At 45.9% G+C, this 16,476-nt stretch overlaps 1 protein-coding gene across 1 annotated transcript in view; it reads right to left on the bottom strand.

Moving 5' to 3' along the window:
- Positions 1 to 16,476, bottom strand: part of ULK4 (unc-51 like kinase 4) — a 660,641-nt gene that overhangs the window by 510,391 nt on the left and 133,774 nt on the right. The window contains exon 20 of the mRNA XM_064360107.1: positions 10,679 to 10,840. Coding sequence (XP_064216177.1) covers positions 10,679 to 10,840 — 162 coding nt within the window. The remainder of the gene's footprint in view (positions 1 to 10,678; positions 10,841 to 16,476) is intronic.

Here is a 16,476-nt window from a genome sequence, read left to right as displayed (position 1 = left end):
CTCAGTCGAGTGCAGGGGCTCACATCTATAATCCCAGCACTTTGAGAGGCCAAGGCGGGCAGATCACAAGGTCAGGAGTTTGAGACCAGCCTGGCCAACGTGGTGAAACCCTGTTTCTACCCAAAATACAAAAAATTAGCTGGGCATGGTGCACATGCCTGTAATCCCAGCTACTTGGGAGGCTGAGGCAGGAGAATTGCTTGAATCTGGGAGGCAGAGGTTGCAGTGAACCCAGATGTCACCACTGTACTCCAGCCTGGGCGACAGTGAGACTCCATCTCAAACAAACAAACAAACAAACAAAAAACAAGTCCAAGTCTCATTGGCACTATAACAATTCTTGGAGGACCTGGCACTACAAAACCGACTTTCCATTGAAACGAAATCCCTACCCAGTTGTGACAAGGAAGTTTCTCACTAAGAAGATTTTCCCAGATAATTCTGGGCAACTGGAATGGCTCTTGTTCGGAATGCTGTGCAAAAGCCTAACAGACCTTCCGTTTGAGAAGCTCATGCAGAAATTTATTTAATTCACTTCTGAATATCAAACTCGGTTGAGAGCTTCTGAGCAGCTGAAAAGATGCACAGAGCCTTAAGAGGACACTTGTATTTTCTGAATCAGAAAAAGAAATCAAATCAAGGCTGATCTTCAGTGATGTGGTTTTTAAACATTTACTTATCAAATTGAGTCTGATCCTGTATTTTAAAACTGGAAAAAACTGTTCCAGTTCAAAATTCACTTTAAAATTTACTTCGAAAAGAACATTTAGTGTTACCTCCAGAATTTGGATTTTCTTACAGTCTGTTCAAGAAAAGCAGTTTCCAAGAAACAGACTCACTCAAAATTGAAGGCCGCTAATCTGTTAGAAACATACGAACAGAATCGCCAAGGAAGAAAAGGTTTAAGAACCATTTCTTTTTGGTATTTCAAATGATTGTTTGATGTCATATGAAATTACCCTGGGAGGTTTTTCAAACTACACACACTCTTATCTGACCCCTGAGAGATCTTAAGACATATCAGAACAGGGGCAGGGGGTGGACAGAGAAGAGGAAGTAGTCGATGTTGTTTGAAAAGCTCCCCTCCAACCCCAGTGAGAACCACTATCCTGCATACTTCCTCGCTATTGGACAGCTTTTCATCTCAGCACTTCAGTAATTACGATTACCCTAGCTGCCTCTCATAGGAGCCACTTGACTCAGTCTAACGCTACAGGTGTCCCCGGTTCTCACCATGGTCTCTATAGAGAGTTTTCCCTATAATCCCAATAGGTCTGAGAGTCGCTTTTATCTATTCAGCACATTCCCCAAGTCAGGTCCTCTCCCTCCCACTACCAATCCCTACCAATGCCGCCACTCCATGTGAAAAGGACACGTTGCTATCTTTTACTCTAAGCCACACCGGCGTATTTTAAGACCTCCAAGGGCCAGGGCAGTGGTTCGTAAGCATCGGCAGGCTGGGGGATGTTCAAGTCGAGGTGACTGGCGTCTCCCCTGGGGGACTCTCGGTCACTAAGGCTGGGTTTGGGCCCGAAAATCTACGTTTCTATCAAGTTCCCAGGTAGTGTGAATGTTGCTGCGTGGGGAACACACTGGTGTGGACGAATCTATGGAGCCAAGAGACCATCAGGAGAAATCGGCCAGCGAGTCACTGACAGGCAGAAAACAGACGATTACAAGCGAACGGCGAGCGCAGGCTGCTCCTCAGCACAAAGCAGCACGACCCGCCCGCCACCTGCTCATTCGTCCATCTGACTAGCAGGTAGCTACCGAGCACTACCATGAGCTTAGAAAAGGAACGACAGGATTTGGTCTTTCTGGAACTTATGTTAATGAGAACAACTGTGATAAGTAAGTTAAATAAAGCTGCGTTCACTAGAGGGGAGAGCCAAGTCAGCGGGGTCCTCATTGAGGAGGTGACACTTATACTGAGACCTGAAATGAGGAATCGGCCATGTAAAAAGCCAGCAGAGAACATCCAGGCACAGCAAACAGCAAGGAGAAAGGTCCCGAGGCAGAAAACTGCTTACAAATCCTGGGAAGTGTCTGAAGGTGAAGTCTGGAGACAGAGTGATGGAGGGAGTGAGTGTTACAGGACAGAACAGAGAGGCAGGCAAGGGCCAAACCATGCGAGGCACCGAAGGTCACGTGAGAACTCTGACCTGAATCACCAAATGTATCATTAACCTCCAGGACACGCTCCTGAGAGGTAAACCGCGAAAAAGACCTGAAGAGGGAGGCTCAGCTCTGGAAGCCATTCCAGAGGCAACTGTCATTCCCCACCAGGAATGTGTGTCAATTATTTTCAGAGCACATTTTCTCCGTTTGTATAACCTCAGTCTTTAGTAAATCCTCATGCAAATCTGTTAACCGTGTGGCTGCACTCTTTTTCTTAAGACTGTGACGTTAGAGTAACTGTACGATGATCTCAGGCTGTTCTCCCACCTGCCTTTTATTATTATTTTGTGGCCTATTCCTCTTTGTCTCCCAGTAAAGACGGGAGTTTAATCTTATTAACCTTGGCCCTCTGCTCACATTTGGGCAGGATGTTTTTCTTTGCAAGAAAAATCTTAACTTGCAATCAACAGACCTGGTTTCAAACAGAGAGAGAAACAAAACATAGTCCTAGATTTCAAGGAGTTTAAAATGTATAAGACATTATAATAAAATAAACTAACAAAACTAATTTACTAAGCAAAATGTGCTGCTTTAAACATTAATATTACCTTAAAACAGTCAATTCTCAACTTCTATCTAGTATTATTAATAAAGTATGATTAACCTTTCCAAAAACATTGAAAGCTTTGAAAACTTTAAGCAGATAAGAAGAGGAGATATGATTCTATAAAGTTCGTTCTGTGTGGAGAATCAAGTTGGTGGAGCCTAAAAGTGGCCTTTCGAAGACCATTTAGAAAGCTACTCCAGGCTGGGCATGGTGGTTCACGGCTGTAATCCCAGCACTTTGGGAGGCCGAGGTGAGCAGATCACAAGGTCAAGAGATCGAGACCAGCCTGGCCAACATGGTGAAACCCCGTCTCTACTAAAATTACAAAAATTAGCTGGCCGTGGTGGTGGGTGCCTGTAGTCCCAGCTACGTGGGAGGCTGAGGCAGGAGAATCACTTGAACCCAGGAGGCAGAGGTTGCAGAGATCACGCCACTGCACTCCAGCCTAAGCGACAGAACAAGACTCTGTCTCAAAAAAAAAAAAAAAATTAACGAAACTCATTTTACATTTTTAAAGGATTATTGAAAGCAAAACCAAAAGAATATGCATGAGAGACTGTATGTGACCTACAAAGCCCCAAATATTTATTATCTGGTCCTTTACAGAAAATATTTGCCAACCTCTGATGTGAAAAGAGAATGATGCAAATGGATACTCATCACATGGCAACCACCACAGAGGTCTCTGGTACAGTTAAGAGTCATCAGTGTGTGCCATGGAGATTTAATGAGGAAACACAGACAGACCTAGGCTGCGCTCCACTGTACAAAACAAAAGCCCTGCACTCTAAAAACTGTAAATGGCGTGTAAACATGAGGACTGAAAAACCGTATCAGACTGGAGGAGACTAAAGAGCTATGAAAACACAATACGGGCCGGGCGCGGTGGCTCACACCTGTAATCCCAGCGCTTGGGAGGCCGAGGCGGGTGGATCACACCTGTCATCCCAGCGCTTGGGAGGCCGAGGCGGGTGGATCACAGCTGTAATCCCAGCGCCTGGGAGGCCGGGCGTGGTGGCTCACACCTGTAATCCCAGCACCTGGGAGGCCGAGGCGGGTGGATCACACCTGTAATCCCAGCGCTTGGGAGGCCAGGCGCGGTGGCTCACACCTGTAATCCCAGCGCCTGGGAGGCCGAAGCGGGTGGATCACACCTGTAATCCCAGCCCTTGGGAGGCCGGGCGCGGTGGCTCACACCTGTAATCCCAGCACTTGGGAGGCCGAAGCGGGTGGCTCACACCTGTAATCCCAGCGCTTGGAAGGCCGAGGCGGGTGGATCACACCTATAATCCCAGCGCTTGGGAGGCCGAGGCAGGTGGATCACACCTGCAATCCCAGCGCCTGGGAGGCCGGGCGCGGTGGCTCACACCTGTAATCCCAGCGCCTGGGAGGACGAAGCGGGTGGATCACACCTGTAATCCCAGCCCTTGGGAGGCCGGGCGCGGTGGCTCACACCTGTAATCCCAGCGCTTGGAAGACCGAGGCGGGTGGATCACACCTGTAATCCCAGCGCCTGGGAGGCTGAGGCGGGTGGATCACACCTGTAATCCCAGCGCTTGGGAGGCCGAGGAGGGTGGATCACACCTGTAATCCCAGCGCTTGGGAGGCCGAGGCGGGTGGATCACAGCTGTAATCCCAGCGCCTGGGAGGCCGGGCGCGGTGGCTCACAACTGTAATCCCAGCGCTTGGGAGGCTGAGGCGGGTGCATCACATCTGTAATCCCAGCACTTGGGAGGCTGGGCGCGGTGGCTCACACCTGTAATTCCAGCGCCTGGGAGGCCGAAGCGGGTGGATCACACCTGTAATCCCAGCCCTTGGGAGGCCGGGCACGGTGGCTCACACCTGTAATCCCAGCGCTTGGGAGGCCGAGGCGGGTGGATCACACCTGTAATCCCAGCGCCTGGGAGGCCAAGGTGGGTGGATCACACCTGTAACCCCAGCGCCTGGGAGACCGGGCGCGGTGGCTCACACCTGTAATCCCAGCGCCTGGGAGCCTGAGGTGGGTGGATCACCCCTGTAATCCCAGCGTTTGGGAGGCCGGGCGCGGTGGCTCACACCTGTAATCCCAGCGCCTGGGAGGCCGAAGCGGGTGGATCACACCTGTAATCCCAGCCCTTGGGACACCGGGTGCGGTGGCTCACACCTATAATCCCAGCGCCTGGGAGGCCGAAGCGGGTGGATCACACCTGTAATCCCAGCCCTTAGGACGCCGGGCGCGGTGGATCACACCTGTAATCCCAGCGCCTGGGAGGCCAAAGGAGGTGGATCACAACTGTAATCCCAGCCCTTGGGAGGCCGGGTGCGATGGCTCACACCTGTAATCCCAGCGCTTGGGAGGCCGAGGTGGGTGGATCACACCTGTAATCCCAGTGCTTGGGAGGCCGAGGCGGGTGGATCACACCTGCAATCCCAGCGCTTGGGAGGCCGAGGCGCGGTGGCTCACACCTGTAATCCCAACGCTTGGGAGGCCGGGCGCGGAGGCTGACACCTATAATCCCAGCGCTTGGGAGGCCGGGTGCGGTGGCTCACACCTGTAATCCCAGCGCATGGGAGGCCGAGGCGGGTGGATCACACCTGTAATCCAAGCGCTTGGGAGGTCGAAGCGGGTGGATCACCTGTGGTCAGCAGTTCAAGACCAGCCTGGCCAACATGGCGAAACCCCGTCTCTACTAATAATTCAAAAATTAGCTGGGCATGGTGGCAGGTGCCTGTAATCCCAGCTACTCAGGAGGCTGAGGCATAAGAATCGCTTGAACCCAGGAGGCGGAGGCTGCAGTGAGCCGAGATCGCACCATTGAACTCCAGTCTGAGTGACAAGACCAAAACACTGTTGAAAAGAAAACAGAAAAGAAAGAAAAAGATAAGACAGGATGGGACAGGAGAGGCAATCCATCCTCCTGAACAGGGACAGGATCTTGGCACAGAAAAGAAAATGGAGTCACTGTTGGGACAACTGAAAAATTTCAGCAAGAAAGTAATGATTCAGATAAATGCTAAGAGCAAGGGAAAGACTCAAACCTGACGCATCAGGTGGACAAAGGACTAGAAGACATGAGACTCGGCTGGGGACAAGTGAAAAAAACTTTGCCAAGAAAAGACACCATGAGAAACCATGCTAAGTATAAAGATGAAAATCTTTATAATGTGATCTTTATAACATAAACCGAACTAAAACAAGAGAGGTTTTTCTAAAGGCCCAGGATTAAAATGAATGCCTTAAAATATTATTCAATAGTGCCTCAACAAAGTTCACTGGTATACTTTGTAACTCTTTCTGATTGTTTACCTGTAATTTGATGAGTTGCGGATTTTTGTAATTTTGAAAATATGTGCGTCCTGAAACAGATGTACGTATAATCAATGCCGTGCATCCTCTCTTACAGATGTGTGTACAGTCATCCTCTCTTACAGATGTGTGTACAGTCAAGGCCGTACATCCTCTCTTACAGATGTGTGTACAGTCAAGGCCGTGCATCCTCTCTTACAGATGTGTGTACAGTCAAGGCCGTGCATCCTCTCTTACAGATGTGTGTACAGTCAAGGCCGTGCATCCTCTCTTACAGATGTGTGTAAAGTCAAGGCCGTGCATCCTCTCGTACAGATGTGTGGACAGTCAAGGCCGTGCATCCTCTCTTACAGATGTGTGGACAGTCAAGGCCGTGCATCCTCTCTTACAGATGTGTGGACAGTCAAGGCCGTGCATCCTCTCTTACAGATGTGTGTAAAGTCAAGGCCGTGCATCCTCTCGTACAGATGTGTGGACAGTCAAGGCCGTGCATCCTCTCTTACAGATGTGTGGACAGTCAAGGCCGTGCATCCTCTCTTACAGATGTGTGGACAGTCAAGGCCGTGCATCCTCTCTTACAGATGTGTGGACAGTCAAGGCCGTGCATCCTCTCTTACAGATGTGTGGACAGTCAAGGCCGTGCATCCTCTCTTACAGATGTGTGGACGGTCAAGGCCGTGCATCCTCTCTTACAGATGTGTGGACGGTCAAGGCCGTGCATCCTCTCTTACAGATGTGTGGACGGTCAAGGCCGTGCATCCTCTCTTACAGATGTGTGGACGGTCAAGGCCGTGCATCCTCTCTTACAGATGTGTGTACGGTCAAGGCCGTGCATCCTCTCTTACAGATGTGTGGACGGTCAAGGCCGTGCATCCTCTGTTACAGATGTGTGGACGGTCAAGGCCGTGCATCCTCTCTTACAGATGTGTGGACGGTCAAGGCCGTGCATCCTCTCTTACAGATGTGTGCACGGTCAAGGCCGTGCATCCTCTCTTACAGATGTGTGGACAGTCAAGGCCGTGCATCCTCTCTTACAGATGTGTGCACGGTCAAGGCCGTGCATCCTCTCTTACAGATGTGTGCACGGTCAAGGCCGTGCATCCTCTCTTACAGATGTGTGGACGGTCAAGGCCGTGCATCCTCTCTTACAGATGTGTGCACGGTCAAGGCCGTGCATCCTCTCTTACAGATGTGTGCACGGTCAAGGCCGTGCATCCTCTCTTACAGATGTGTGCACGGTCAAGGCCGTGCATCCTCTCTTACAGATGTGTGCACGGTCAAGGCCGTGCATCCTCTCTTACAGATGTGTGCACGGTCAAGGCCGTGCATCCTCTCTTACAGATGTGTGCACGGTCAAGGCCGTGCATCCTCTCTTACAGATGTGTGCACGGTCAAGGCCGTGCATCCTCTCTTACAGATGTGTGCACGGTCAAGGCCGTGCATCCTCTCTTACAGATGTGTGCACGGTCAAGGCCGTGCATCCTCTCTTACAGATGTGTGCACGGTCAAGGCCGAGCATCCTCTCTTACAGATGTGTGGACGGTCAAGGCCGTGCATCCTCTCTTACAGATGTGTGCACGGTCAAGGCCGTGCATCCTCTCTTACAGATGTGTGCACGGTCAAGGCCGTGCATCCTCTCTTACAGATGTGTGCACGGTCAAGGCCGTGCATCCTCTCTTACAGATGTGTGGACGGTCAAGGCCGTGCATCCTCTCTTACAGATGTGTGCACGGTCAAGGCCGTGCATCCTCTCTTACAGATGTGTGCACGGTCAAGGCCGTGCATCCTCTCTTACAGATGTGTGCACGGTCAAGGCCGTGCATCCTCTCTTACAGATGTGTGCACGGTCAAGGCCGTGCATCCTCTCTTACAGATGTGTGCACGGTCAAGGCCGTGCATCCTCTCTTACAGATGTGTGCACGGTCAAGGCCGTGCATCCTCTCTTACAGATGTGTGCACGGTCAAGGCTGTGCATCCTCTCTTACAGATGTGTGCACAGTCAAGGCCGTGCATCCTCTCTTACAGATGTGTGGACAGTCAAGGCCGTGCATCCTCTCTTACAGATGTGTGTACAGTCAAGGCCGTGCATCCTCTCTTACAGATGTGTGTACAGTCAAGGCCGTGCATCCTCTCTTACAGATGTGTGTACAGTCAAGGCCGTGCATCCTCTCTTACAGATGTGTGTACAGTCAAGGCCGTGCATCCTCTCTTACAGATGTGTGTACGGTCAAGGCCGTGCATCCTCTCTTACAGATGTGTGTACGGTCAAGGCCGTGCATCCTCTCTTACAGATGTGTGTACACTCAAGGCCGTGCATCCTCTCTTACAGATGTGTGTACGGTCAAGGCCGTGCATCCTCTCTTACAGATGTGTGTACGGTCAAGGCCGTGCATCCTCTCTTACAGATGTGTGTACGGTCAAGGCCGTGCATCCTCTCTTACAGATGTGTGTACGGTCAAGGCCGTGCATCCTCTCTTACAGATGTGTGTACAGTCAAGGCCGTGTATCCTCTCTTACAGATGTGTGTACAGTCAAGGCCGTGCATCCTCTCTTACAGATGTGTGGACAGTCAAGGCCGTGCATCCTCTCTTACAGATGTGTGTACAGTCAAGGCCGTGCATCCTCTCTTACAGATGTGTGTAAGAGACACAGGACTTAGCAGCATGGAAGTTATTAGGAACCTTAGCAAGATTAGCGTCAGTGGCACTTTTTGGACAGCACCAGACTGGGCTAAAACAGAAACAGAGGCCAGAAAGGAGCAGCATGTGGCAATGGCTCTCTAAAGAGGGGCCAGTAATGGGGGGATATGCAGCATAGAGACGTTTTCAGTGTGTGTGAGGGTGTGTGTGTGCGTGTGTGTCTGAGTCTGTGTTTGTGTGAGTCTGTGTGTGTCCGTATGAGAGTGAGTGTGCGTGTGTGTGACAGTGTGAGTGTGTGCGCGTGTGTGGCAGTGTGTGACTGTGTGTGTCTCTGCATGTGTGTCTGTGTGTGTGTGAGAGAGTCTGTGTCTGTGTCTGTGCGCATGTCTGTGCATGTGAGTCTGTGCGTGTGTCTCTGTGTATCTGCGTGTGTGTCAGAGAGTCTGTGTCTGTGCGTCTGTGTGCGCACACGTGTATTTTAATGAGGTAAATTAAAGAACACCTAAATGCTGACTAGAAGAACCTAGTAGAGAAGGAAAGATTTGAGATTTAGGAAAGGGCAAAAAGAACCATTTAAGTGAGGTTCCCAAGAAGGGGCCAGAAAGACGACTTGGAGGAGCATGAAGAGGCTCATCTCCGACAGGAGGAGGGACAGCTTGTCGACGGCGACAGGAAGGAAGGAACTGAGAGACATAGGTGTGCGCGTGAACAGGTCCTACTCACGTGGCACAAGGCGTGGCATCGTTCCCCTCGGAGGGCTTCACTGTTCTCTGGGCAGCAGGGGGAAGGTCAGGAGTGAGGATGCGTGATGAAAAGGAGAGGTTGGGGACATAAGGAAAGAAGACAGAGAGAGGAACTGCACAGAGAGGAGTGCAGGAGCGGGCTGACCAGGGAAATACAAGGATGCCACCTAACGTGTAAGAGCCCGGGTGAGACTGCTAACTCAAAGGGGTATTCAAACAAATCACATGAGAGAGGGTTGTATTTGTTCAGTAGACTATTAAATTGATACAAGCGTGTTAACACATCTTCATACGTAATTATCCTTTATAGCAAGTTATTATAACCACGTGAGCAAAGTAGCGGGCAACCAATCAAAACACAAAAACGGCAAAATCACAGATGCCTGAACATTAAATGAACTCATCTGAACCACATGATAAACTCATTTGACACAAAGTCTGAATTAGGATGCTAACAGGGAAAAGTCAGCAACATTAAAAACAGAGTAAACCCAACCCTGCACCCTACACACTGCCACCGGTTTCTACTATTGCCTCTAAACGGTTTTTGAGGCTGGACACGGTGGCTCATGCCTGTAATCCCAGCACTCTGAAAGACAGGCAGATCGCTTGAGGCCGGGAGTTCAAGACCAGCCAGGGCAACATGACAAGACTTCATCTCTACCAAAAAAAAAAAAAATCCAAGCATGCTGGTGCATACCTATAGAACCAGCTACCCGGGAGGCTGCGGCAATAGAATCGCTTGAACCCGGGAGGCGAAGGTTGAGTAAGCCAAGATCACGCCACTGCACTCCAGCCTAGACAACAAAGGGACACTCTGTCTCAAAACAAATAAATTAATTATTAATTAGTTTTTAAGACCATAATACCATAGTCTTTTTTTGTTTTTTGAGACAGAGTCTAGCTCCGTTGCCAGGCGCCAGGCTGGAGTGCAGTGGCGTGATGTCGGCTCACTGCAACCTCCGCCTCCTGGGTTCAAGCAATTCTCCTGTCTCAGCCTCCCGAGTAGCGGGGACTACAGGCGTGCACCACCACGCCCAGCTAATTTTTGTATTTTTAGTAGTCTCTTAACAAGGTTTTACTGAAATTCTCTCACAGTCCCAAGGTTTTCCAGTCCCAAGTTTTCAAAATCCTATTTTAAAAGAAAATCAAGTTATTTATCTCAATATTACTCTGAGATTTCAGTTTCCTACCTATTCAATTAAGTTTATGCTTATTCGGATGTTTTCTTCAAACTGGTGTTTAAAGATACCCAGATATATCCCCAAAAGACGCTCCAGCTTACCGATATTGCTGTTATCCTAAGGGAATCAGCAGTGGAGTGTCTGAACAGGTACCATAAGACGGGTCCGACTTCTCCTGTAATAAAGCCCTTGGCCTGAGCAGAAAAGGTGGTACAGACATTTTCAATAATTTTTGCTGCCATGTGATTCACAATGCGTTCTTCCTAGAGAGAAAGGATACAGATCAAGGAGATTAAAATAATATTAATTAGTGTGAGAAATGAATACATGTTATTCCTTTATAACCACTGCAAATAATGTCATGATACCAAGACTGTATCATCCGCCTCCGGATGTGTAAGGCATCTTGGGAGAGATGATAACTCTTTCAGAATACTATGAAACTATTACATATAATCATTTGGTAATTCACTAGCAAGCTAGCATAACATAATTCTCCATACATTTTAATAAAACAACGACGCTGAAACAATCTGGAAAATAAACAATATAACTATAATATAAAAATTGGAACATAATTTTAAAATCATACAGAGCAGGCAGACTAATCCTCAGAAGCCATCCAGTCCTAGGAAATCTGTGTACCGATCAGCCAGAGCGGAAAGATTGCCTAAATAAGGGACATCAAGGAGAATCCTAAGAAAGGTATTGCTTCAGTGGTGTGACCAGATTAGTCCAAGACTGAACGCCATTCTGGACGGTCCTGATGGTGCTAAAAAGCTAGCCTCAAAAAGATTCAACTGTTTTCAGGTAATAAAAATAAGCCCAAGAAAAAGCCCAGAAGTACTTACAGAAATTTTAAAAACTTTGGCACCCAATCATATAAAATTCACAGTGACAAACATGAAAAGATGCTGAAAACTATGATTCATAATTCAATCACTAGAAATGATTGATAGACTTAGTAGGAAGATATTAAATGGCTATAGTAAATATAGTCCACATACTCAAGAAGGAAGAAGAAAGCAAAAACGCGGTAAGGAGAGAAAAAAAAGATACAAAATTCACCCAAATCAAAAATCTAGAGATAAACAACGCAATGTCTTATATTAAAAATACACTGAATGGCATTAACAGACTAGACACTACAGACTGACTGATTAGTAAACACGAGACATAGCAATTAACAATAAAATCTGTCCAAAATAAACACAGAAGAAATAAGACTTGGAAAAAAAAAGAACAGAGCATCAGTGAACTGTGGGACACCTTCGAAAGACCTAATGAATGTGTTTGGAAAAATGCTTGAAATTTTGTCTGAGAATTTTTCAAATTCATGAAAACTGGTCATTCGAAGCTCAATGAGCCCTCTGCAGAAGAAACAAAGAAAAATCACACCAAGGTACATCATAATCAGACTGGTAAGAAACACACACACACACACAGAGTAATAAAGAGAAAACCTTATGGACAGGAGCAATGTCTCATGCCTGTAATCCCAGTGCTTTGGGAGGCCAAGATGAGAGAATTGCTTGAGGCCAGGAGTTCAAGACCAGCATGGGCAACACAGCAAGACCCTTTCTCTACAAAAAATTTTAAAAATTTGCCAGCCATGGTAGTGCATACCTGTAGTCCCAGCTACCTGGGAGGCTGAGGCAGGAGGATCACTTGAGTGTGGGCATTGGAGGCTGCAGTGAACTGTGATCACACCACTGCACTCCAGCCTGGCAACAAAGCAAGACCCTGTGTCAAAAATAAAAATAGGCCGAGTGCGGTGGCTCACACCTGTAATCCCAGCACTTTGGGAGGCCAAGGTCAGGAGATCAAGACCATCCTGGCTAATAGGGTGAAACCCCGTCTCTAAAATAAATAAATAAATAAATTAATTAATTAAAATAAAATAAAAAGAAAACTTTACAAGCAGCTAGAGTAAAAAGGCACACTCCATACAGAGGAACAAATATGACAGGGAATTCTCACAGAAACAATACAAATCGAAAGACAATAGAGTAATATCTTTTAAGTATCAAAAGAAAAAACGGGTAACTGTCCACCTACAAATTTACACAAAAATAACACCTTCCAAAGCAAAGGTCAAATGAATACTGTTCTGACGTACAAAAGCTGAGAAAATTCATCACCAGCAGAACTGCACTACAAAATATTAAAGGAAATTATTCAGGCAGAAAAAAAATGATAGAAGAAAATTTAACATATACAAAAGAACAAAGAATAAAAAAGGAAATGTTTAGAAATATATAGGTTGCTTTCCTTAATTTTTGAACCTATTTCAAACATAAGCTGCTGCTGTCCTTATATGCTGCTATGTACTGTTACAACAGCATGTGATAAACTCGAGTTATATACTGTTAAAAAAAAGATGTATAATAATAAACCCACAGAGGTGATAAAAAGTCAGGAAGGTCACCGCAGAGCTGGATAACACTATCAACGCTCCACCCAACAAAGGTCGAAGACACATTCTTTTCAAGATCACAAGAAATGTTACCAAGTTAGACCATGTTTAGGGCCATAAAAACATCCCAGCAACTCCATACTCACAGATTAATCTGAGATGAATCACAAACCTAAATGCAAAAGTTAGAACCATAAAGCTTCTAGAAGAGGTCATAAAAAATATATTGCGGTAGGCAAAGCTTTCTTAACCAGGACAAAAAGGTACTAGATGTAAGAGAAAAAGTATTAAACTAAGCTTCATTCAAATTTTAAATTTCTGCTCATAATGACACCATTAAGCCTCACAGTACCTCAGACCAGGAAAAAATATTTACATCCAGGCACAGTGGCTCATGCCTGCAATCCCAGCACCTTGGGAGGCCATGATGGGTGGGGATCATTTGAGCTCATGAGTTCGAGACCAGCCTGGGAATCATGGAGAAACCTCTTGCCTCTACCAAGCATGGTGGTGCGCACCTGTAGTCTCAGCTACTTGGGAGGCTGAAGTAGGAGGATGGCTTGAGCCCAGGAGGCAGAGGTTGCAGTGAGCCAAGATTGCACCATCGCACTCCAGCCTGGGTGATACAGCCAGATCTTGTCTCAAAAAAAAAATTTACAGCACACATACATTAAATATCTGAGCATTTTATATAAATTATACCTTAATTAAAATAGTAAAAAATACACTAAAGATTATATAATCCTATATTTGTTTAACAAGAAAAATATATATGTAAATATTAATATATACACAAAGGAAGGGCAAGGAACGGCATAAAACACCCTGTGAATGATGATTATATTAGGTATGGACTGTCGGGAGAAGGAGCCCATTCATTCGACTTTAGATATTTTTATATTGCTTGGATTATTGCAATAAGCATGTATTTTTTTCAATCCAAATTTACGCATTTTTCATATAAGAACATCTTAAAACGAGCAGGAGGTACAGAGTAATATCTGAGTTTCAGCCATCGCTTTTGCATTTTGCTGGCGATATCACCTTGAGTATTTTTACCTCTTTGCCTGAGCTTCGTCATCTATAAAATAAAGGTAACAAAACCAAGCAGTTTGAGAGCTTGAGAATGAAATGAGATAGCATACATGAAGACTCAATCTAGAGCATGAAAAGTAGTAAATTCTCAATCAATGTTAGCTTTTTTCCCATTATTATTAATACCACATAGCAGAAACTACAAGGTTGCTAGGAAAAAAAAATCTAGACATCCTTCAATTTCCCAAACTTCAACACGTTTTTCATTTCTCAGAATGAGTATCTGAGAGACCTCTTCCTTCCCAATCCTGTTGCCTTCAATGCAGCCAGAAAAAATTAACGCAACACTTCTAGCCTCTCTGTGTTCCTTTATTCACTCTACTTGGGGAAATAAAATGTGACATCTACTTGACAAATTTGGAAAGAGAAACCTGGATATTTCTAAGTGCTCAGCTCAACTGTTCCCCGCTTCCCCACCACACAGGGGTGTCATCACGTACCTCCTGGTTGTAAGGTCAGCCTTAACCAGACAGGTACCGCACGTGGAGACTACTGCTGCGTCTGGGGAAGGCTAAGCTTCCTTAGTGTGGCGGGGGTTCGATATGCGGAAGCCTGTTTGCCCACGGAGGTAAGCTGCATCCTCCATCCTAGTTCTCACTACAAATACTGACATTTTGTCCCCATATGCCTTGCTCTTTGCCTTATTTCTCATGAAGTTCTAAAACCTTTTTCCTGAATGTAGAGGGGAAATGAGCTATTTATAAAAGCCCCCTCAAACACATGTGCTTTACAACACAACCGTCGGTCACTTCCTAGGACTCATTCCTAGTACCAGAAAACCACAACGATTTTGGCAGCTGGGTTGGAAAGGGGCCACGTGTCACCCCAGTGCTCTGTAAACTCGGAGAGGTTGTCAGGCCAATTCAACCTGCTCCTACCTGAAGTACGTGGCCCTAGTCCATCGGCGATCCCCTGTGGGATTCTGTACAAGCAATGAGACTGGTGCTATTTTATACGTAGCTCACTCTTTGGGAAGGGTCACTGCACTAATGCCCGTTGCTTAAATCAAAGACCTATTTCTTCATATCGTTAAAATGAAAGCTAAGATTATTTTTAAAACAGCTAGGCTTATTAATGAAGAGCTGTACTATGTTTTAATGTTGTTAAACAGATTTAATATATTGTAGGCAGTCTTACAAAAAAGTTTTCTGCCAATATAATTTTGGTCTACTTAGGCAGGCCCTGAGCCTCGCCTCTCATTTTTCTCATTTACCTTGGTGAGCAAATGCTGTCGGGGCAAACACCAGCTCCAGTGTTCTGGGCACCTCTCAGGGTTCCTGTCCACACAGCTGCTGGCTTAAGAATTGCGTGCTACTTTATAGATGCTTACAAGGTGTTATTTTTATTAGTATTATTATTTTATATCCAGTATTTCCAGGTGCTTTCAGAGGGATAGGGCTGTCCAGGCATCTTCCCCACTATACTGCAAGAAACGAAAATCCTACATTCTTGGTTCAACAAAATACTAAAACAATAAAATACGTTTTTTAAAAAAAAAAACTCCAGGTACCTTGAAGCCTTTAAAGGAAAGATCAATCCACAAATGTGAAAATAACTAACGTCAGTATTTCAGATGTTAGTTTTGGTGCTGTTTATTGGAAAAGGAGGCATGAGACTAAAACTGTATTTGTGTGTGACACTCTGTTTAGTTTTAATTTTGTTTGTAAACGTAAATACAGACAATCCGTTTCCCCACATCGCTGAGTCAGAGTCTGTCTTCTCTCCCCGCTCTGCCGGGCCACCTCCGCCTCACCTACTGACGGGGCTCTTTCTAGGCTCTGCTTGGTGGGCCTGTTAATCCCTGTGCCACACTATCTAAGTTAATAGCCTTTACTTTTAATATATATTTTGAATATATGCAATATTTTCCCCTACCAATATAATTTTTCAAGAATCTATTTTTGCCTTTTTTCATTTGCACGTAACTTCTAAAATCCACTTTAGTTTACCTATTGAGATGCTGACTGAGAACATACAAATTTGAGAAAGATAATTGATGTTAGTAGAAAATAGAAAACATATTCAATGAAAAGATTAACAGTAAGAGACAGACACATTTGAACTTAAAAACGCCAGAATAAGATGGCAGCTGACTGAAGTTCCTTTGAATTCTCGATCACATTCAGCTAATGTGTTTATTTCTTAAGTTAGCTCTCCACTGTAAGTCCAATTCTTCATAGTTAACATTTATGAAACTATATTCACACATTATACACTGTCTGAGTGTAGGAAAGACACTGCCCTGTCTTCATTTCCTGGGAACAGAAATGGCTTTTTATCCCTAGTTCTCCACTCCAGCTTTTTATTGTTTTATAACTTCATTTGCTTTATTTCTTTTTCGTGTCATTATTAATCATTTAAGGCTATGAACTTTCCTTTCAATCTAGT

Source organism: Aotus nancymaae, unplaced genomic scaffold (genome assembly GCF_030222135.1).
Source record: "Aotus nancymaae isolate 86718 unplaced genomic scaffold, 86718_ANA_hifiasm-v0.15.2.pri h1tg000038l, whole genome shotgun sequence".
Lineage (NCBI taxonomy): Eukaryota > Metazoa > Chordata > Mammalia > Primates > Aotidae > Aotus > Aotus nancymaae.
The sequence above is the reverse complement of the archived record's forward strand: the minus strand, read 5'-3'. Positions and strand labels throughout refer to the sequence as shown.